Source organism: Schistocerca serialis, chromosome 6 (assembly GCF_023864345.2).
Source record: "Schistocerca serialis cubense isolate TAMUIC-IGC-003099 chromosome 6, iqSchSeri2.2, whole genome shotgun sequence".
Classification (NCBI taxonomy): domain Eukaryota; kingdom Metazoa; phylum Arthropoda; class Insecta; order Orthoptera; family Acrididae; genus Schistocerca; species Schistocerca serialis.
This window is the reverse complement of record NC_064643.1, coordinates 567,890,968-567,914,953: the sequence shown is the minus strand read 5'-3', so window position 1 is coordinate 567,914,953 and position 23,986 is coordinate 567,890,968. Positions and strand designations below refer to the sequence as shown.

The 23,986-nt window shown below is 40.8% G+C and overlaps 1 protein-coding gene across 1 annotated transcript in view; it reads right to left on the bottom strand.

The window, feature by feature from the left end:
• Positions 1–23,986, bottom strand: part of LOC126483942 (V-type proton ATPase 116 kDa subunit a 1-like) — a 195,985-nt gene that overhangs the window by 124,120 nt on the left and 47,879 nt on the right. Inside the window, exons 3-5 of the mRNA XM_050107230.1 lie at positions 20,199–20,416; positions 6,093–6,219; positions 4,694–4,870 (exon numbers count right to left, since the gene is read on the bottom strand). Coding sequence (XP_049963187.1) covers positions 4,694–4,870; positions 6,093–6,219; positions 20,199–20,416 — 522 coding nt within the window. The remainder of the gene's footprint in view (positions 1–4,693; positions 4,871–6,092; positions 6,220–20,198; positions 20,417–23,986) is intronic.

Here is a 23,986-nt window from a genome sequence, read left to right as displayed (position 1 = left end):
ACATGCTTAACCCATGTTTTGTCACCAGTAACAATGCGATCAAGTAATGAGTCGCCATCTTTCTCGTAAGCGTCCAAAAACGTTAACACTGCAGCCATTCCCTGATTTTTGTGAATCTCTGTCAAGATTTTTGGTATCCATCTTGCACAAAACTTGTCGTAACCAAGCTTTTTGGTAATGATTTCATGCAACAAACTTCGTGAAATTTGTGGAAAACTCGTAAAGAGTTCCGTTATTGTGAAACTACGGTTTTCACGGACCGCGGCATCGACTTTTTCGACAAGTTCGGCAGTCACTATGCTGGGTCTTCCACTTCGCTCTTCGTCGTGAACGTTAGTTCGGCCATTTTTAAATTTTATGACCCATTCACGCAGTCCACGTTCAGTGATTATGTTGTCCCCATACACTTCACAAAGCTGCCGATAGATTTCTATCGGTGTACAGGTCTTTGCAGTCAGAAACCTTATTACAGCACGCACTTCACACTTCGCGGCATTTTCAATTAACACTGACATTTCAAACTGTCACAGTAACTCAACGGAGTACAACACGAACCTCTTACTAGCACAGCAGGATGGCCGCACTAGCCCCGCCCCTAACGGACACAAACGAAAACGTAATGTACTTTGTGAATAGCCCTCGTATCATCACTTCCCAATACTAATAATACAATAATAACAAGATTTTAAACATGGCTGCAGCAGCAACTGTTAAAATTCTTCACAATAAAGGATGGCAGCCAAAAACTGTTTTTGGCTGCCATCCTTTATTGTGATACAATAATAACATGGGCGCCCATTACCGGTGGCAAAGACGGGGGGAGAGGGGGGGGGAGGGCCTTGATCCCTTTGCCAGCCCTAGCTCTCAGGGAAAGGGAAACAATATACTGTAGTGACGCGTTTTTCTTTCAAGAAATTTTTAACAGGGTCAGAACTGGAACTCTTTTTGGTACTTCTAAATCCCCAGTTGTGTTCCAAAATATTAAAAATACTCCATACTTCCCAGGCTTGCACCTCCCCTCCCCCAACAAACAATCATATGGATGCTTTTGAATAACAAATATGTTACAATACCTAAATTTTCTTGTCTCATTTAAAAATTTCTTCAATGTTTCTTCCAAATTGCTAATCTGGTAGCTCACTGATAAATTTCTTCCAAACTGCTAATCTGGTTGCTCCCTGATAAATTGAGTTTATTACACTGAAAAGTTTAGATAAATTGTTTACAGAGTGCTTCTGTTTTTTTTTTTTTTTTTTTTTTTTTTTTAAATAATGGAGTGATACCATGCCACCTTTGTTCCTGGTATTTTACTTACGACATTTGCCATACACCTGGAATCTACAGTAGTTCACCCTGATATGCATTACAAACTGCATGGTATACAGTGATGACAGAGGCATAATCTTTAGTGTTCTGATGCAGGCTCTACAATGAGGTCTGGGCACCATGCTGCCTGTTATCCTCAATGCCTTCTTTTGCAGTTTAAAGGAACAGGAGAGTAAAGTATCTTCAAATTACTTCAAAAACTCAGTTCATTTACACATTTGCAAGGGGCAGCTACTGATTAAGTGCTTCTAACTGAAGAGGCAGGGGTTTTTAGTTGATGGAATCTTTGAGTTAATAAATATTAACTATTCACTTATATTCACTCCCAAATATATAAAATGTGATTTTTGTGTGTGTGTGTGTGTGTGTGTGTGTGTTTGTGTGTGTGTGTGTGTGTGTGTGTGTGTGTGTTTTTGGCCAAACACACTTAAGCTAGCTGATGAATTCAGCTAAATTTTCTGAATGAATATAGCTAATTGTCTGGTTCACTTACAGACCTGTAGCCATTACAAAATGTTTCATCATTCCAGTATAAACCATTTCTATTATGTCATTATAGACTTTTGACAAAAATATACAATTTACAACTTGCATCTGTAATGCAAGCAATGCAAGTGCTCTAAATGGTTAAGGGCCCTGGCCTACATGTGGGATAAATGGCACAGTCAAAATATTTTTTTTAAAACTATTCATACATGCAAGATGGTTTTACAAATGGTGTTCTTTGATGTTATGTTTTTGTCAAAGTAAGCTACAAATCTGAAAATTAAACACTGTTTCAGTAAATAATAATTTCATGTCACTCAATAAATGAGTGAATATCTTGCAACTGGATACTACTTCTGCAACTTGCATGTCCCTAATTCATCACAGTTATCCAGCCAATAAAGGAGAGCCTGCATTTAAGCATGGAAACTGAACCATGTGCTGTTCCTCATAAATAGTCATACTGTCGAAAGGTGAAGGCTAGATTAAAGGCAGACTGAAAATTTTCAGTCTGGTCGGACTCAACACCACAACCTCTCAGTTTCTAGACCCAACATGATAACAACATCAACAGAGCTTCTGAAACCCATTACCACTACAAAAAACTGCAATATTCGGCAGGGTTGACATTATTATCATTTTAATTATGCCTCTACCAATGCAGCAACCACTAAATCTGCAAACAATAAGAATGATACATACATGAGCTGCTGGAGCAATCTTTAATGGTTCAAGATGACAATTATGGTACCTTGGTTTGGGCCAAGTAAGTCCGGAATTAGTGTACTGTGGATATGTTGAGCAAGATTGGAGATGAGTAATTTTTATACATTAAACTGAATCAGCACACTGTCACAGACAAGATTACAGGACACTTACCACATGCAATTGCTAATTATCAAACAGTGAATGCTAACAAATCCAAGACACAACTTTCTATTTAAGACAGAGGGCACAAGCTGCTTGAACCTATGGCCATTCTTGTCTTTTCAGTTATCAAATATTCACTCTCATGTAGCCTGGACAGAGAGCAATGGACAGACATGACATTATAGGTTAAGTCTTCAATTAAACAATTAATAGTTTAGTTATTATCAATAATGGTGAGGTCTTTGGTCCTATCACATGCTGGAAATACCCTGTGGAGTGACAGAAAAGCATTTTATCTTGCATCCATGCATTGAATTGGATGTGTGAAAATTAAAATTCCACTACAAACTGACTGTTATTTTGGGTTTTAGATAAATCCACGATATGCATGAAAGAATTAAACAAAGGAGTCTAACACAGTCTACACTTTTTTCTCATAATACTTTCAGATAAGCAGTGTAGCCACACATAAAATTAAAACAAAAAAATTATCATAACCAGTCACACTATGTTGCATATTTCCACTCATCAGTGATAGTAATAAGTGGTAATTTTTGGAGTCAGTCACAGTTAGCTAGAAGGTTTCCTTTCAAGAAGATACATGTTTCAGCACTAGCAGGAAGAATGATTGCTTATCACTAAAGCTATAAGCAAATTAGAAAGGCATTCTACAGGCTTCTACAAAAAGCTCTATCATTTGTCCAATATCACAAAACTGTCTTGACAAATGAGAAATTAAATTTAAAATCTAAACTGGAGCAATTTATTCTAAATTATTTCTTCTAATCTACAATAACTATTTAATCAAAAACTATAAGTATAGAAGACATATATATTCACTTCTAAGCTTTTTTTTCTCAGTCTTGATTGCAGGAACTGATGAAAAGTTACCATATTAGCTGAGAAAATATACTCTGTGTACCTGAGCACTTTGCTAAAATTACTACATCAAGATACAAACTGTACCAGTCAAATACATAGTGGTAAATTAAAATAGCTCTCAGATTTGATTATGGTATTATTCACCCAAACTGGCAACTGTTCTTTAATTCCAGTGATCAATATGGAGAAACAAAAATTTCAAGAACTGGGATAATTGGATTTCTCCACTTGAGACTAATTTGACCCCAAGGTCAGCTTCTATCAGTTTTTCCATTCTTTTGTAAAGAATCAGTGTTAGTATTTTGCAACCATGACTTATTAAACTGGAAGTCCAGTAATGTTCACACCTGTCAATATGTAGCAATAAATTTATTACACTCCTCATTTGTATTGTTAGAGTTGTAAACATCATTCGAACTTTCTCTTTTCAAAAGAAAATAAAAATATTACGTATTTTACATACTGAAATTCCTTTCACTAGTTTCTAGTTCTATGGAGTGTTGTCCAACAGTGGAAGTAGTGGTACTTGTTAGACTATTTGTAGAGGTGTTTCCCATTACCAGTCAAAAACAATGTTCATATTTCATTTTATGCCATTTCATATTACTTTTCTGTTTCCTAGAATTTTTTGAGATCGCTGAAAACCCCCAAGCTGAAGCCAAGGTTATACAATTTACAAAATAGTGAGGAATAGTTCCCATGATTAATCTTTTGCATAGAGAATGGAGATTTCAGTTCATTTGTTGACTTTAAAGTTTTAAATTAATTTTCATGAAAGTTTTTTTCATTTTCTTTGCTTCCCAAAAATAGTGTTAAAGTCTGCTGTGGAATTTACAAAATTTTTCATATAATTTTAATAGTTTTCATGTTTCCTTTTTTATTCATGTTTTACTTATCTAAAATTAAAATTATAAAAGAGAACCAACAAAACTGATTACAGAGAGGGGAAATAATACAGGGAGTAAGATAAATATTTTGGACAAGTTATGGAAAATACTCTGCACTGGCAATTTTCTGCATATCCTAATGAATCAAATTTGTTAAATTCTGGAAGTATTGATATTCAACTGTATCTTTAAATTTGTTTTCCATATTTGTTCAGCTATTTTCAATAAGCAAGGATACTTACAACTGTTAGGTCTTGAAGGCGGGTGCGGACACCAGATAACATATCAGCACGCTCTTCTGCAACAGTTGGACATGAGTACAGTGCTGCATGGAAACCTGTACACACTTTTTTCACCCGGAGTCTCAACTGTTCGCCTTGAAAGAAGGCCACAAACACTGTCTTCTGTACCATGTTGCCCTGTAAGAAAACCATTACACTTCAACAGTTCATGATTAAAATAAGTATGCAAGTTATGTACTCTAAATATTAGAGAAATAAAAGGTGCAATCAAAACAAGCAAAGTGGCACAGTGGTTAGCACACTGGACTCTTATTTGGGAGAATGATGGTTGAAACCAGCATCCAGCCCTCCTGATTTGAGTTTTCCATGATTTCCCTAAATCACTCTAGGCAAATGCTTGGATGGTTCCTTTGAAAGGGCATGGGTGATTGCCTTCCCCATCCTTGAAATAATCCAAGCTTATGCTCCATCTCTGATGACCTTCTATCGTGTGGACATTAAAGCCTAATCTTCCTCTTTTCTTTCAAAAAAAAAATCAGAAGCTGTAATACATTGTTCTTCCTTGCTCTTAATTATGTAACACTTTTTTTTTCAGATGTAACATGATAATCTACAGAAGGTCTCTTGTCTTGTAACTGGAACATCGTCTCTTCTGTAGTATATAATGAAGCAATTTTGGGGGGATTAATTCAGAAAATTAAAATTTTTGTCATCATTGATTATAGTGCCTTTTGGCTCTGTCTGAAACTACTGTACACTGGTATATATATCAATCTTTTTAATTTATTTTGCTTAATATCTAACACCCAACTGGTGAAAATTGTTGGCAATAAGAGTAGAGTGTATAATGGTATAGCCTTCATTTACAAGGGAAAGAAAAAGAATAATTCAACCCCAGGGTCATTACTGAGCAATAATTCTATGTGAACAGAATGAGAATATTCTGCTGTGAAATAAAAGGTACTGAATTGTACACTTGCAGTACAGGTTCATAATTTAAAATTCTGAAAAGCAAAAATTATTACATTGATGTGTAATATTTACACACATGATGTAACACATAAATCATTAAATTTACTGTGGACTGCAGTATTACTTTTTTTGCAACTGTGCAGTACAGCTCAGTTTTATTGTATAGTTAAACAAATTCAAAGGAAATGTGAAATATGTCAGTCAGTTTCATAGATGTTGTTAATAAGCATTGTTTTTAAGTAGTTCATTTGGTGTTCGATAGAAACAACATTTTCCTTGGTAATTAAAAATTAAATCTAACATTTGATGATAATTTTAACATTTATATCAAATACACTTTTGATGCAATAGTATTTTTGATTCACTACAACTATCAATTTCTGTTCAATTCAATTTGAAACAAAACATACCAGTCAGTTAAACTTACTGTCTTTGGCTCTTCTAAGGGTTCTTCTAAGTCAGCCTGTCGCAAGAACACATTTCCATGTGATATTCTCCACAGCATTCTCTCAAATCCTGGAACCTTCGCTTTAGGTACAACTCCAGCAACAAATCTATGAATCAGAAAAAGCAAAACCCCTCAAAACTTTCAGTCAGCTTGAAATGCCATAACATCTATATATAAAATAATATATGAGCACATAATTTTTTTTAAAAATGAGCAGGTGGTATAAAATTATCCTTCTTTGCTACACCGGTTTGTGGGTTTCACTCATAATTTATCACGTCTTCTTTAACCATCTGCCCCATTAGACAAGTGAAAATATGTTGTGTGAACAATATATTTATGACAAAGATACCACCATAGCAGCTGTGAAAAAAATTGTTGATTTCTATCACAACAACTTTCATGATCCCTTGAGCACCAGTGCACAAAATGCTGTACAGATATTGATGACCATATTGAAAAATACGAACTATTCTTCAGATTTTTGCACTAACAACTAATACTGATGCTTTTAAACTCCACTGAAAGAAGGTAACATCTTTTTACTTGCTTAGCCTGTATTTACTGAGACCTTGTCTTTATACCACTAAATAATTGGGAAACTTTACTTTTTTACTGACTCATACCAACAGTAATGCAATACATAAGACAAAAAATGTCTGAATTGATTCTGACTGTCAAGTTAATAGTTATTATTGCTAACAAAGAAAAATGACTGTGAAAATGATCTATTTCCTACAGTATAAACCCAAGTCCAGATGTAAAGCACATTCACGCATCTAATGTATGATTGAATTTCAAAAGAGTTCAGATAACAAGCAGTACAGTGTTTTAGTCACTAAGGTTACTTTCTTGCAGTCTGTTTCAGTTTCACACATCTTGCAAGTGCTTATTCAGTGTTGGAGCTACACTATTCATGCACAAGTGAAAGATCAACTGCACTTGGAATAATTGGTGAAGCATGCAAAGTTAGCTGGATGAAATTAAAGGACACTTTTGTGGTGTCACCGCCAGACACCACACTTGCTAGGTGGTAGCTTAAATTGGCCGCGGTCCATTTAGTACATGTCAGACCCGCGTGTCGCCGCTGTGTGATCGCAGACCTAGCGCCACCACAAGGCAGGTCTCGAGATACGGACGGGCACTCGCCCCAGTTGTACAGACGAGATTGCTAGTGACAATACGGACGAAGCCTTCCTCTCATTTGCCGAGAGACAGTTAGAATAGCCTTCTGCTAAGTCCATGGCTATCGACCTAGCAAGGCGCCATTAGCCTTACCTACTTTGAGAGTTATCGTAAAAATGTCTCACGAAGAACGTTGTAAACAAACCAAGATTAAAAGTTAAGTATAAAGCAGCTACGTACTTTTCTTGCTACCATTCAATACTATCCTGTTCCAGAATTCACGCCAGTCGGTGTGTGTGTACGCGTGCCTTTCTTTCGGCTCCCTTCCCAGTGTGGCGTAGCAGGCTTGTTACGCCACAACAGATTTGGCGCCGAAACCCGGGATGGTCGCTTGCCGGCTGAGTTGCTCCACGGTTGTCCTCATCGAACCTTGATGTCTTTGCTGCATCCGCCGCATCAGGTTCCTCTGCAGCGGCAGACTTCTGCTTTTGCTCCTGGCGACGTTGTATTCTATCGCAACTATCGAGGTTCACGGCGTTGGCTCGCAGGGCGCATTCTTCGCTGCCTCGGCTGCGCGATGTATTTGGTTTTGGGGGCCTCTGGTGAGGTGCGTCGGCATCTCAATCAGCTGCGCCTCTGTCGTCGCACGGGTTCTGCCGCTCCCCAGCTGCTTTCAGCGACGGTGCCGTCCGGTCGGCGCCCTGGGGACCCATCTACTGGCTCGCCTCATCCCCAGGTGTTACCGACGATGCCTTCCATTTTGCCACATGGCGACGCGCCGCCGCAGCCGCCGCCGCCTGTTCTCCCGCTGGCGCCGCCCGCAGTGGACGCTTCGCTGCAGCCGCCAAGTGCCTCCCTGGGTCACGCGCCGCCGATCGCTTCCCGTGACCAGCCGTCCTCCGCCATGGAACTCTTGCCCGCTCCGGACCACATGGCGTCTTCGCGCGTCGGGTACCCCGACGCAATGGAGGTCGACCCTTCGGCCCCTCCTGTCTCATTACGGGTGCATACACCGCATGTTGACATGCACCCTGGACTAGGTTTTCAGGCGTTTCCTAGGTCCCCTCAGACCGAATGGCCGGGTGCGGGTGGCACAGCCTCGCCTGTTGTTAGGCTCCCCACCTCATCGAATACGTCAACATGGGGTCCTCCCCACAGTGGGCGGAAGCCTTATCTCACGACCGTTCGCCGATTTGCGGGGAGGAATGTGGTGTCACCGCCAGACACCACACTTGCTAGGTGGTAGCTTAAATCGGCCGCAGTCCATTTAGTACATGTCGGACCCGCGTGTCACCGCTGTGTGATCGCAGACCTAGCGCCACCACAAGGCAGGTCTCGAGGTACGGACGGGCACTCGCCCCAGTTGTACGGACGAGATTGCCAGCGACAATACGGACGAAGCCTTCCTCTCATTTGCCGAGAGACAGTTAGAATAGCCTTCTGCTAAGTCCATGGCTACGACCTAGCAAGGCGCCATTAGCCTTACCTACTTTGAGAGTTATCGTAAAAATGTCTCACGAAGAACGTTGTAAACAAACCAAGATTAAAAGTTAAGTATAAAGCAGCTATGTACTTTTCTTGCTACCATTCAATACTATCCTGTTCCAGAATTCACGCCAGTCGGTGTGTGTGTACGCGTGCCTTTCTTTCGGCTCCCTTCCCAGTGTGGCGTAGCAGGCTTGTTACGCCACAACAACTATCATGTCAAGAAAATTCACTAACAAGCAAATAAACTTTTTTATAAAGAGACTAAGTCGAAAAACTTGGTATGAAGTGTATACTTGTGGAAATACTAACAAAAAGTTTGAAAAATTCATGGAAATCTTCATGTCATACTTTGAAGCTGCATTTCCTTTAAAAAAACAAAAATGTCAACCTAACTTCAAAAAGAAAAAACGGATAACAACAGGTATTAAAATCTCTTGTGCAGAGAAAAGATGATTACACAATATAGCAAAGACACAGAACATGTCTCATGAATTTCATTTGTACTTGAAGAATCCTCAAAAATATTGTAAGGAAAGCCAAAACAATGGCAAATGACAAATACATTGAAAATTCAAAAAACAAATCTAAAGCTATATGGGAAGTTATAAGAAATCAAACAAGTGAAGCTAAACAATATAAAAATATGAACTTATGTTTTGAAGGACAAAAGATTTCTTGCCCAACAGAAATTGCAGGGACCTTCAACAAATATTTTGCAAACATAAGTGAACAGTGGGTGAGTGGACTGGAAGAACACAACAAAATATCACCTCCATCATCCAATAGTGTGAGAAATGTGTCTACATCTTTGTTCCTTTCACCCACAAATACTGAAGAAATTTTATCAGTTATAAAATCCTTGAAAACAGGCTACTCATGTGGAATTGATGGAATACCAGATGCAATTGAGGGAATATAGAAGAGTTGTAGGTAAACAACTAGAATTCTCTCAGATACAGATTTATTCACACTTAGCTTCTACACAGATACAAGTCCGGAGGCTAACTCCCGTTAGCATCCAACATCCTGCCCCAAAGCCCTCTCCTCAAAGATAGCACACTTATGCACAGAACAAATATCGATATTTATGGCGCTCTAAGCCACATTGCGCCCCCCCCCCCCCCCCCTCCCCCCCGCGCACAGTATGGAGTACGTCCCTGTGAATGGGGGGGGTGAGAAGTTAGGAAGGTAACACACAGTTCTTCTGCGTCAGGCGGAAGCGGTCGACTGGTAGGAGACCGGGGGGGTGAAACCCGGTACGTCGACGGTGAAGTCAGCAAACGACGCTGGTGGCTGAAGACGACGTCCCGTCCTGGAGTGGAGGTATAGCACTTTGTCAGCCGGCAGGCGGACAATCACCTTGCCAGAAGGCCTAACAAAGGCACACAAATTGCCACACGCAGCACTTCTGCTCAATTTAAAGTGGCGAACCACACGAGATTCTGCACTTCCTCCGTCAATATTGTCACACGCGAGTACCACACACACAGTATCGCCATCTACGACAACAGATAATTTATGTATGTCATCAGGGTGCACATGTGTTGTGAATTCTTGGATGGCACCTGTACGAGCAATGGTAGGGAGGCAGGGAGGTGTGAGAAAGCCATGGCAGGGGGAAGCATCTGCCAAGAGGGGGGTGGCAGGTGCACTGGACTGCGCAGGAGACAACCTCGGGTGATCAGCTGACAGATGAGGGAGCGTGACCGAAGGCAACGAGGAGCCAGCGTGGATTGAACGGCGTGACAAAGAGCTGTCACACGAAGATGGCAACAGAATGGTAGAATCCAAGTGGTTGGCAGTTCGACTGCGAGGGCTGTGAGGAGTGAAGCCCCGAAAAGATTGGCCACTCGAATTAGATGAACGTGGAGAAGGAGCAGTGCTCGGCAGAGAAGCACGCTGTGGAGAATCAATACCCGAATGCATGATGTGGGAAGATGGATGGCCGCTCGAAGCAGGAGTGGGAGAAATAGGGGCAGAATTAGGGAGGTTCACCTGAGGCTCAATGAAAGCTGGTTTCACTCGGTTGAGTGAGACCGTGATTACAGAGTCTTTTATGAGGAGATCCATGTTATTCTCCGAGCGTTTGACGACCTTGTAAGGACCTGTGTAGGGCAACTAAAGTGGGGCTTTGACTGAGTCGTCTCTGAGAAACACGTACTCACAAGAGTCTAGCGTGCGCAGTACGTACACGCGCGGAGGTGTATGAGCAGCCGGAGGTGGCGGCTGAATTTTGCTGCAGTGCAAGTGCACCCGCTTGAGAAGTGAAGGGAGTTCAGAGAGCCGTGGAAGTGGGGTCAGAGTGACTAATTCTCCAGGTAAAACCAGAGGTTGGCCATACACAAACTCGGCTACGGAACCCTTGAGGTCTTCCTTGAAAGTCGCACGAAGGCCAAGAAGCACAAAGGGCAGTGCCTCTGTCCATAGTGAGTCATGGCAATGCAGGGCAGACTTTAAGGTGTGATGCCATCGCTTGAAAAGCCCATTGCTTTGGGGGTGGTATGCAGAAGTATGAATTTTGACGATACCACACATTCTACATAAGTCAGAGAAAACTGAAGACTCGAATTGTCGCCCCTGGTCAGTGGTGAGGTAAACAGGTGAGCCAAATCTAGAGATCCACGAATCTAAGAATGCTCGACTTACTGTCTCAGAGGTAATGTTCGGAATAGGCACAGCCTCAGCCCACCGAGTCATCCTGTCAATAGCTGTAAATAAGTAACGGAAACCCTTGGAGGGGGGCAAAGGGCCTACGAGGTCGACATGGACATGGTGAAACCGGCCTGGTGGTTGGGCAAAACAGCCAAGGGGTGGAGAAGTGTGCCTGGAAACTTTGTTCTGTTGACACACCATGCATGCCCTTGCCAAAGACTGACAGTCACGGCGCATGTCTCTCCAGACAAACCGTTCAGCTACCAGACGGGTGAAAGCTTTGACACCTGGGTGTGCTAATGTGTGTAGTTTGTCAAAGACCTGGTGTTGAAGGGGCTTAGGAATGAATGGCCGCAACGTACCAGTCGATTCATCACACCACACTAAGTCAGATATGCCAGGGAAAGTAGAGTGTACCGGTTGGAGAGAGGAGCTGTGGTCTGAAATTAACTGCATGCTATTGGGGTCTGCCGATTGCAATCGAGGTAGGTCTGTTAAGTCAATTAAGGTTGTGACAGCACCAACACACGAGAGAAAATCAGTGACCACATTGTCCGCTCCTCAGATGTAGCGAATGTCATTTGTAAATTGCAAGATGTAATCGATGTGACGAAAGCGTCTTGGGGGCGGATCAGCCGCAGGATTTTTTATGGCAGGAACCAACAGCTTGTGATCAGTGAGCACATAGAAATCTCGTCCCTCAACATCAGTTCTGAAGTGTCTTATGGCCTCGTAAACTGCAAGTAATTCTCTGTCGAATGCTGAGTATTTCTTCTGCGCGTTGTTTAGCTTTTTTGAGAAAAACTGCAGGGGGTTGTAACATCGTTGTATGTCTGACTCAGTACTGCGCCGATAGCATTGTCACTAGCGTCAGTAGTGATAAACATTGTGGCGTCCGCCCGTGGGTGAGCAATAGTGACAGCGGAGGCCAACAGCTGTTTGAGTTCATTAAATGCCTTGTCCATGTCTGGTGTCCATGGTACCTGGCGGGTGCCAGAAGTTTGTGGGTCAGCGAGAGCATCTGTGAGAGGAGCCTGCACCGCAGAAGCGGCTGGCAAATGTTTCCGGTTATAATTAACTGTTCCGATGAACCTGTGTAATTCCCTATAGGTCTGAGGGCATAGCATCTCGAGAACAGGCTTGATCTTGTCCTGTGGTGGTGTCAGACCGTCCGATGACACAACATAACTTAGGAATGTGACGGATGACTGGTGCAATTGAGTCTTTTTATTGTTCAGTTCAATACCAGCGGCTGCTAAAATATCTGTCACGACTTGAACACGCTCCTCATTCTGTATCAAAGTAGAAGCAAAAACCAATATGTCGTCCATGTATACGAAACAAAAGTCTAGATGGGATAAAGTTTGATTGATGAAACGCTGCCACGTTTGGGGGGCGATTTACAACCCAAACGGCATAAATTTGTATTGGAACAGCCCGAAGGGAGTGGTTATGGCAGTCTTTTCAATATCCTCCAGAGCCATAGGAATCTGATGAAATGCGTGCTTACAGTCCAAAACAGAGAAGTACTTTGCACCTGCGAGCGCATGATTGAAGTCTGCAATGTGTGGCACCGGATATTTATCAATGATGGTGCAGGCATTTAAATGCCTATAGTCTCCGACCATACGCCAAATACCGTCTTTCTTTTGGTCAAACAGGATAGGACTAGCCCAGCAACCGGAAGAAGGTTCAATTATTCCCTTTTGTAACAGATCGTCCAATTGTTCTTTTGCAATTTTCATAAATTCCGGCTTGAGGCGGCGTGGCCATTGCGATATGGGCAGCTCATCACTTAGACGTAACCGATGAACTGTGCCATTAGTGACTACTGCAATACGTGGCACGGTTCGACAGTCAGATGTCCTTGACGTGGAGCAGGCAGTGGCGGACGGGCCAAGCTGTGGCGTTGAGGGCACGGAAGTACAGGTGTGCCACCCGCTCGTAGGCTGCGTAAAGGCCGCACACGTGTTAACATGGGCGAGGTTGGTACACTGGTTCTTGGTAGCGGGCCGTGCTGCTACGAGTGCTGTAGGCACGAGTGGGCGTGGCCGAACAGCAGATGGCCGTAGTTCATTGCCATGAGCTTGGCAAGTTAATTGTCCATTCGGAACGCAAGGAGCATGAGCACTCGGGCATACCCTATCATTACAGAAGGGGGTGCTGACACAGTTTACAGAGTTCACAACATTGTTGTTAACGTGCGCGGGCATGGGAACACCAGATTGGCAGGAACTGACCTTGTCTGTAGCCGACGAGTCGTCTGCTTGTAGTGCCACGAGGTGGTGTTGTGCGGAGGCCAACTCGTGGTGTATGTCGCGGAGATGCAGCAGCATTTCCGTACGTTCCATCCGCAACTTTGAAGACTTGGCGCACTCCACTAGCCACTTGTTTGTCCAAGATTGCAGCTCCAAGGATAGGTTTACACACTTCTTAGCAAAGCACACATGTTTGGTGTTAGCCGAACTGTCACTCGGCGAAGCGAAAGGAATATGTTTGTTATTAGCAGCACCAGACAAGGGCGTGGCCTCAGAAAGTGTCTTAGTGCGGTCACATCCAGAATGCAGTGCACGGAGCTCACGTTGCCTGGCAGAGTATGCTCTGTCGGCGGCGCGTAAACGTTCATTTACTGGCCTATCTTCATACGCAGAAATTGCAGTCTGGACAGGCAAAGGCAGCTTTTCAGTCCAGATTTCTGCGAGCGTGTCATCAGGCATAACTTGCTCATCGACGAGAAGATGGATGCACCGCCACAGCTGGGACAGAGACCTGTCGCCGAGACACTCTTCGTAGATAAGCTGTCGCACATTTTCTCTCCTGGTTTTAGAGACGCGCTCCAGTATCATCTGTTTCACCACAGCATACTTCCCTGCTAGGGGGGGTTGCTTTGACCAGATCGTAAATTAAATCAACGTGGTCGTGAAGATGGTTCATGAGGCAGGCAAAGCGTGCATCGTCATCCAAAGCACAGACATTGAATGTTTGCTCAACCAGGTTAAACCAGAACTCCGGGTGAGCGGGTTTGAAGTCTGGTAATTTCGGCAGATTCAGCACTGCGGAGGTGCGCCCATTACTTCGGACGGAAGTAGAGCATGCAGAAGATTGTGAGTCCGAATTATTGGCGTCCCGTAATGCGGGAATCGCGAAATTCACTTGACGCCGGGGGGGGGGGGGGGGGGGGGGGGCGGCTGAGAAGCGCCGGACGCTCGAACGGTGTGAGGATCATAGTCAAAATGTGCATTCTCATTGAAGTGGTAGCTCTGAGAGAAGCCACAAGTGCTTAAGTATGCCGGTGAATGTCCGTTATGCACACAGTATTCACTCGACCGTGAGTGGTGGGGCTGGTTGTAGATGTCGGAGTAATTACTGTCCAGCATAGAATTGTTGACTTGATTAGAAGCAACACAAGGATCCCACACACGTCCACTAGGATGCACACTCGGTGTGATATCTGCTGTTTGGCGAGCATTGAATACCTGTTGACTAGCCAGCGCGGAAGGATACACACGTGGTGGGAACTGATTCAAGTTTGAATTTACTACTGGATTTTCCAAAGTAGCAAAACCTCGCTCGACGCCACGAACTGTATTGAATTGTGTGTTCAACACAGGAGTAGGAATGTTCCGACCAACACTCTGTGGAGAACACGTGGGAAGGTCCAGGCTAACAAAGCCAGAGTCCACGACCGTTGGTGGTTGGAAGAAACTGGCGGCACTCGATGAATTCCACTGCATGTTCTGGCTGCAGGATTCCAAAGATTCTTGCGGCATGTCCACTATGACGGCAGGAGTGCTGGAGAGATGTTGCTGGAATCCGGGCAGCAGTGAATGCTGAAAGGCCATTGTCTGGAGCTGATAAAGGCCCTCACGATCGCGGAGAAACCCGACGCGGTAGGTGCGTAAATAACCTTCGGGCGGTAACTCGGACACGTATTACACAAAAACGGGGTCACCAGTGAGGGAATATAGAATAGTTGTAGGTAAACAACTAGAATTCTCTCAGATACAGATTTATTCACACTTAGCTTCTACACAGATACAAGTCTGGAGGCTAACTCCCGTTAGCGTCCAACATCCTGCCCCAAAGCCCTCTCCTCAAAGATAGCACACTTACGCACAGAAAAAATATCGATATTTATGGCGCTCTACGCCACACAATTATTAAAAAATGCTGTCTTGCCTTAGGTGAACCCTTGACACACTTGTGCAACAGCTCACTGGCATCAGGAACCTTCCTTTCATGCTTAAAAACAGCAAAACTGAAACCACTGTTCAAAAAAGGAAATCCACAATGTGTTTCAAATTATAGACCAGTAGCCCTACTGCCTGTATTTTCAAAAATTTTAGAAAAAATCTTTTATAAGAGATTGTCTGATTTCCTAAATAAAAATAAAATTCTCTCTCCTTCACAGCATGGCTTCAGGAAAGGCTATTCAACTGAAAGTGCAATATTTGAATTTCTTAATGAAATCTATACTAAATTGGATCCAAGTGAGTTTGTGACAGGCGTATGTCTTGATTTATCTAAAGCTTTTGATGTCACTGACCATAATGCCCTACTGCAGAAGCTTGACCAATTAGGAATTAGAGGTATATCCAATGAGTGGCTCAAGACATACCTGTGTGGTCACAAACAGGTGGTTGAAGTACAATATACTGACCATAACAAAATCAGCTACTACTATTCAGGATATGAAAATGTGAAATATGGTGTACCTCAAGGATCAGTATTAGGACCCATTCTGTTTTTCCTTTATGTCAATGATCTTATGTACAACAAGTATTACCAAACTACCCTCCAATTTGCAGACTATACAAGCTTCTTTATTAGTGGTAAAACAGAAGAAAAACTAAAAGACTCCGCTATCCAAGCAATGAACAGTGTAGAACAGTGGTTCAGCTATAACAAGCTAATTATAAACAAAGAAAAGACAGTAGCACTGAACTTCTATAATGTAACAGGAAGACACCACCCAAACATAGAAATAGAACTTAGGGACAGAGTTCTTGAAAGTGTTGACAGCACAAAATTTCTGGGACTCTGGCTCCAGAACAACACAAAATGGGAGGTACACATTGAGTATTTGCAAAGAAAACTAAGCAAAACCTGTTACATGATATGGATCTTAAAAACTTGTTGCAGCAAAGCCAGCCTGTTAAATGTATACTACTCCTACGTGCATTCTGTAATTAAATATGGCATAATCTTCTGGGGCAATGCAACAACAAATATTAAACTTTTCAGGATGCAAAAGAGAATATTAAGAATTATTGAAGGGGTAAACAATACAAAATCATGCAGACCCATATTCAAAAAACTGTCAGTTCTTCCTCTTCCTTGCATTTTTATCTACGAAACATCATTTTTCATCAGACAATATATTGATAGACACCCAGATATCTTATTAAAAAATGAAGATATAAATGCACACAATGCAAGGCAAAAATCTGACCTTCATATGAAGCAGGTGAGAACACCATTGTATCAAAAAGGCACACTACATACTGGAATAAAGATTTTCAATAATCTACATAACCACATTAAATCAGCAGGTAAACTCTGTAGTTTTAAGGCTGAAGTAAAGGCATATTTAATTGATCATTACTTTTACAGTCTGACAGAATACATAAAAGCCAAACAACAAAAATAAGATATGAATATTCTTCTTTGTATGTTGCCTGTAATGTTTGTTGTATGTTTGAATATTTGCTAAATTACTTCAATATCTAATCCTTAGGATTGCAATACAAACTGTATTTTATCTTGTAAATACCTAACCATGTCCAATATCCTTGTATATATTCTATACATGTAGGATTCGAAGGACTAAATAAAATAAAACTGTATGAAGAAACACTGACTGAAGCACCTCAGAGAATTGAACAGTATGCAATAGTTCGTCATTACATCAGCTCTCTCAGCAGTAAACATGCCAGAATACAAAATACAGAACACTGAGATTCTTACGCTTATAAACGTATTCTCATCTAGTGCTGTTGGTGTTATTTGATTGGCTATCACTTTATCAGGCTAGGTATTCACATTTATGAAAAAGACAGTGACTCCAGAATTTGCAGAGATTCAATTCTATACGAAAAACTCACTGGAAAAATCTTACGATGTGCCAAAACATAGATCTTTAACAGAAAACCACAATGTAGCACTTCCTTATATGATTGTAGGTGATGAAGCATTTGGGCTGATTGAAAATTTAATGAGACCCTACATAGAAAGCAGCTGACATATGAAAGAAGGTATTTATCTATTGCCTAACTGGAACATATAGCTATGTTGGGTGTACTTTTGGTAGGGTATGTAATAAGTGGACAATACTATTATTGACCATGAGATGTCAGTGGGGATTGCATCAAACACATTGTAAAAGCGATTACTGGTACCGTACTTCGCAACTATGTTGGAATGAAAGATAGTTTTAATCACAAAGATGTCTTAGGAGGCAGTTTCACAAGTATAGATGCTACCCACACTGGATGAACCATTTCATCAGTGGATAATGTTTCGGCTAAATTCACCAACTGTTTTGTTAATGAAAGTAGACTTGAAAATGTAGACCATATGACATGAACAAAAATATACTTACTATCGATAAAGCTTTTCTTACTTATACTTTTTTTTTTTTTTTGAGTCATTTTCCTCACAGAAGATCAACACCACTTCTTCTCAAGCTCACCATCTCAAAATTTTATTTTTATGCAGTTCTGATGATATGTTCCAAAATGCTGGCCTTTTTGCTACTTCATCAATTAGTAACTCAATGTCAACAGTCAGGTTCATTCCTTTTCACAATGTCTGAGTCATTTTCCTCACAGAAGATCAACACCACTTCTTCTCAAGCTCACCATCTCAAAATTTTATTTTTATGCAGTTCTGATGATATGTTCCAAAATGATGGCCTTTTTGCTACTTCATCAATTAGTAACTCAATGTCAACAGTCAGGTTCATTCCTTTTCACAATGTCCAACAAAGAAAAGTAACAGAAACACAAAGAAAATTCATCTAGCCATGACAGAAACATGTAATCAACTGAACAGTACACAGGTGCCACTTATCTTCTAACCATGAAACAACAAACATTAGTCTGCTTCTAGAACACACTGTAACATGTTTATGTAAATATCTTTTAATTGTGCCTGTCTGCAACTTAGCATGTTGTCTTTACGGTAAGTACCAATCTGTCTTTTACTACATTATTGATATTCCTACATGGAGTTTCAATCGTCTGCTTCTACAGACTTTTTCCACAGATGCTGCATTAACATGCACGCATATCATCAGTTCCAATTTCAATGCTAGCTGTCTAAATGAACATTTCAAATGTGTGTGTCGCATTTCTGTCATGTCAGCGTAGTCTAAAACAAGTGAATGCTGTTAATGAAGCATTCTATTTATTCATTCACAGAGTTCTGTAGATCCTGTTAAGAAGGAGAATGATAAGGGCTGTGGAATGAATGAAGAAGTACATTAACGAATGACAAGGAAGTCACATAAACTTAATCTGTAAACTGTACTAACAATGAACTGTCACTGCACTTGTTAATGCTGTTCATGCTTAAGCCAGATAAATTCAAACAAGCAAATTAAAATAAGATTATCACTCTGGAAAAAAGTTACTTCCTGCTCAGCTGTGCTAGACAGTTTCTGTTTATCTGCTATTGGTAGCTAAATATTTCTCGTCTTCCACTAGACAGTGGACTACATCAAAAATTATTAAAAGTGTATGGATGACTGCTTTGTGTGCAATTGTGGTGTAATGTATAAGCTATGAACAAAGTCCATTTTGTTACATACATGTTTTGAAGAGCAATGATGGTAATGTTCAGTGTGAAGTATAAAGTATAACGTTACTGTTAGGTAGTCTGTCAACAGAGAGACAATAAGAAGTAAATTATGTATTTTGTAGCAGTGCAATGAAGGTGTCTATTCATGTTCCAACCTAACAAAGGTATCCAACAAAAAAGGCAGAAATGTGTGACAGATGCTGCAAAATTTATTTCCATTTGCATAATTAATCCTTCATGTCATAACCCAACCACAACCCCCAGCTGTTTTAATATTCAACATTCACAAACTTTCAGTCTTGGCATAAAATACATAGTATGTTTTCTTACTTCTCATTAGCTGTCTATAACCATACTGGCAGTTCCTGCAGGAAATTAGTTGAGTTGTCAACTTCAAGCAATAGTGGAGAAGTGTCCTGGTCTGAATTGGACCTATTGTTATCCCTGACCTAGTAGTACTATAACATGTGTGTTACTATTGATTGTTGTGTAAATTAAGAGAAAGGAGGCAGTGAAACTTGATAGTTTAATGCTTCCACTCCTCTCCATACAAGACAGATTATCAACATCCTTGACAACAATAGTTAACTACTAGTGCAGTTTACAATACTGATTTCACTTTGTTAATATAACTTGATTTGTTCCACACTACTCAGTCTTATCCATCAAGGGACACAGGGAAAACAATGAATTAATTAATTAATTAATGGTAAATGGATATGATACTGTAGAGAGATAGGAACTTGAACAAGGGCATTGGCATCCACTTTGATAATCAGAATCAGTGTTCCATCACATCAAACTACCCATCTACCTCTCCCTTGCTCCTCCCTCACTGCTTGCCAAATATCGATGAAAAAATATCTTTCAAATCCTTTGTGTGCAGATCCAGGGAAGCAACACAACACAATTATCATTAGATTAAATACTAATATTTATTGTTAAGTCCATTGTAAATTTTAATTCAATTTCAGCTGATATAAAGTTTAGGAAAATCTTTAAACTGTATTAGAAGTTTACCCCAGGCTACCCTTATCAGGGTTCCCACTGTCAGGCTCATCCTGCATGAGTGCCCTAGTCTGCAGGTCAGAGGCATTTGCAACTTCCAGATTCTTAAAAAATCCCTCTGCCTTATCCAGCACATTCTTCAGTTCTGTCAATTCCAGGAAGTTCTGCTTCAGATTCACTGCATTCTGACTCAGTTCCCGTAATTCATTCTCCGTCTGCTCAAATTTTGCCTGAAAGGAACAGAAGACAAAACTGTAGAGAAACTTCTTCAACACATTTCTTACAATCACCTGGGCTTCAAAACAAAAAAGAAACAACACTGCTCACACTACTAATATGCTACTTGTCATGTTCATTATTGCATGACTGTTTCTTGACCTTGATCAGTGACCTGTGCTGTGACAAGATTCAGGAAAATCATTTAGCTCAGTGGCAGTGGTCAAGAAGTTTACTACAGATGTATCATTTCCACTTTGCCAGGAAATGTACGAGGTTTGACACAAAACAAATGAATGATGCTGCAAATATTCATAGCCCTACTTGCCAAATATCTTCAGTTAATAGTGGTCACCTTCAAAGCAGCACCCATTTGAATCCACACACTTCTGCATTTGTTACTTCCACTGCACAAAACAACCTGCATGTGATTTTGCTTGAAGGTGCCTTTGAGGTGCACAGTTCTTGCCTTACTGTGCATCACAAAAAGTACATATAGAGTTAACTGCTTGCCCACTACCACTGAGGTGGTCAATTTTTAAAAAAAATATCTCATTTGAAGGACAGAGTTCAAGATTTACGTAAAAGTCATGCACTAATACAGGATGAGGAATATTGCATTAGTCATTCAAGGAGTGTCATTTCTTTTCTATCATTATATGTACACTTACAAATATTGGAGAATCATTCATCAATGGTTTTGTAAGCTATCTCTCTTGTGGATGAGTAAAATCTCCTTAAGATTCTTCTTGAGTATCATTCTGAGATCTGCCTTTCCTCTAACTAATTTTATGTAACCATTCCACTTTATGTTGCTCAGCAAACATACTCCTAGATGTGCCACATTTGTGACTGAAGCCACCCCACGCACTTTGGTTCCAGATAACAGGACAGCATTCACTTCCCATGACTTCAAATAATTTTGTGCTCATAACAAGCTTCAATACTTTTGTATTATGCCCTTTCACCCGTCCTCCAACGTCAATGTGGAATGTTTTGTTTGGAGCTTCAAGATCCAACAGCAAAGGAAAGGTTGTCTAACAATGCACCTAATGCCCTCTGCGGCTTTCTAACAATTTATAGGGTCACTCCCAAATGAAGGCCACAGCCCAGCGGAGTGGCTTTATAGCTGCCTTCACTGCACACACTTAGACGCACCACACCCACATGTTGCCACTGCAGCATCTTCTTTCTGAGTGGACTCCCTGCTGTGCACCAACAAGTCCAGATGCCATTCAACCTGGATCAGCAGGATGATCTCCACCCAGGTCCATGATGTATACCATGGCCTAGACCTGTATATACGCCAAATCAGGGCCAGTCTGAGCCAGTTTTAATTTTACCATACATGGATACAGTGTGAGTGTGTTTGCCATTTGGACTTGGTTTACAAGTGTTTACTTTATGGGTCTGTTACTAAATGGCTGGAGTCACGACACTGCATGAACTAGGCTTTGGTTGGATTGTACTGCCCTGGGGACCATTCTGTAATACATGTTAAGTTCTCAAACAAACTGGAGTATCTCACTGTTAGTTTTGAGTGTAGATTGCCTTTACAAAAGCTGCAGTGACTCAAGACCTGTAATGCATGCAAAATTGTACTTTGAATAGTATGTGATGAGGCAAGAGTGGGGATTTTCATCCACAGAGCAGCTACAATTACTAATGCAAACAACACAAGGCTATCAAAAGCTAACAGCAAATACTGTTATAATCAGCTTAAGCATTAGCAAATGCAAGAGGTATGTCTTCCAGGTCATACTTGTTTATGGCCTTTCCACCTTTAACAAAAAGAGTTAACAGTGTGAGACCTGAGTTTCTTACAGCGTATACAATGTTCAAATAACTTATGGGATTGCAGCTGGTTGATGCTGTCGAGAACCGCCAATATTTCTATAGGAGCACACCCTTCCCTTTTCAAGGCAAAACTATAGCGAGTAAGTGCTGTGCAAGGGAATTTAAAATTTCAGTTTGCAAAGGAACTCCAGAAATACAACACACACACACACACACATATATATATATATATATATATATATATATATATATATATATAAAAAATGATGTGACTTACCAAATGAAAGTGCTGGCAGGTCGACAGACACACAAACCACAAACAAACACAAACATACACACAAAATTCAAGCTTTCGCAACAAACTGTTGCCTCATCAGGAAAGAGGAAAGGAGAGGGAAAGACACGAAAGGATGTGGGTTTTAAGGGAGAGGGTAAGGAGTCATTCCAATACCGGGAGCGGAAAGACTTACCTTAGGGGGAAAAAAGGACGGCTATACACTCGCGCACACACACACATATCCATCCACACATATACAGACACAAGCAGACATATTTTAGATATATTTTTCCTACGTGGAATGTTTCCCTCTATTATAACTCTATATATATATATATGTTAGTGTTTCTATCAACATACCAGCGGTTTTGTTTGGTAAGTTACATCATCTTTGTTTTTATATATATGTATACACACAAACCAAAGAGGACTTACATCAGAAGTCAGTTATAGTGAAATTAATAATCAATGGATGAGGTAGCATTAACTCTGTCCCTCTGTTTTTTGACAAGGGAGAGAGCAGGATGCCATACAGAATTTAAACAAAAACCATCATCTCTATATGACTATTTGCTAATTTAATTTCAACTGCTTCCTTCATAACACTATCTCAATAGCTGGAAGTGTATGCAAAAATCTCCTTGTTATATTCCACTGGATGACTGGTGTCAACACAATATTCTGCAATGGCGGGTTTGCTTAGCTGTTGTAAGCATGTGTGATGCTTGTGCACAGTACATGTGTCCTCCTCTGTCCTTGTAGCCTAGAGCATAAGAATTTTGAATACGTATAACTTTTCAAATATAAAGTTGATTGGAAAAAGTAAAATGGTTGTTGAAAAGACAAGACTGAGGACTTTCAAATGAGCTAAATTGATTAGAAACAAACAAGTTTTTGCTCATCAAAAATTTCACTTTCACTTAGTTTGTATATATAGTAAATTACTGGTATTTCCATGTGAACTAACTATAGCATTGTGGCAAGTAAATGGAAATTTATACAATAAATGATAAAGATTTACAAATTCCTGCCTGAATAAGATTTGGATATTTTGTGAAACTATTGTATGTTTAATACTAATGACATGATATCAGAAATGGAAAAATATAATACTGATGTCAGGAGTGATATAAGATCAAGTGTGATTGTTCCACTTTTTTCTGCTACTACTAAAATCCAGAACCTCGCCTTTTGTGGGTAATACTCTTACTGACTAAGTTACCATAGCAATATGTTCATTCTGAAATCAATGCCCAAGGCATTTCTCCACATATCATTCCGTGCTGGAGTGCTTGTCCAGTAAGGTACACAGGAGAGATCTGTGAGTTTTGGAAGGCAGGAGAAAGGTACTGACTGAAGTAAAGATGTGAGGGTGGGTAATGAATTGTGCCCAAATAGTTCAGTTGGTAACAGTTTTGTCCTTCAAAGGAGAAATTCCAGGTTCGGGTGATGGTCCAGCATATATTTCTGATCTGCAAAATAGTTCCAATCATCATTCTGGGAAGTACAC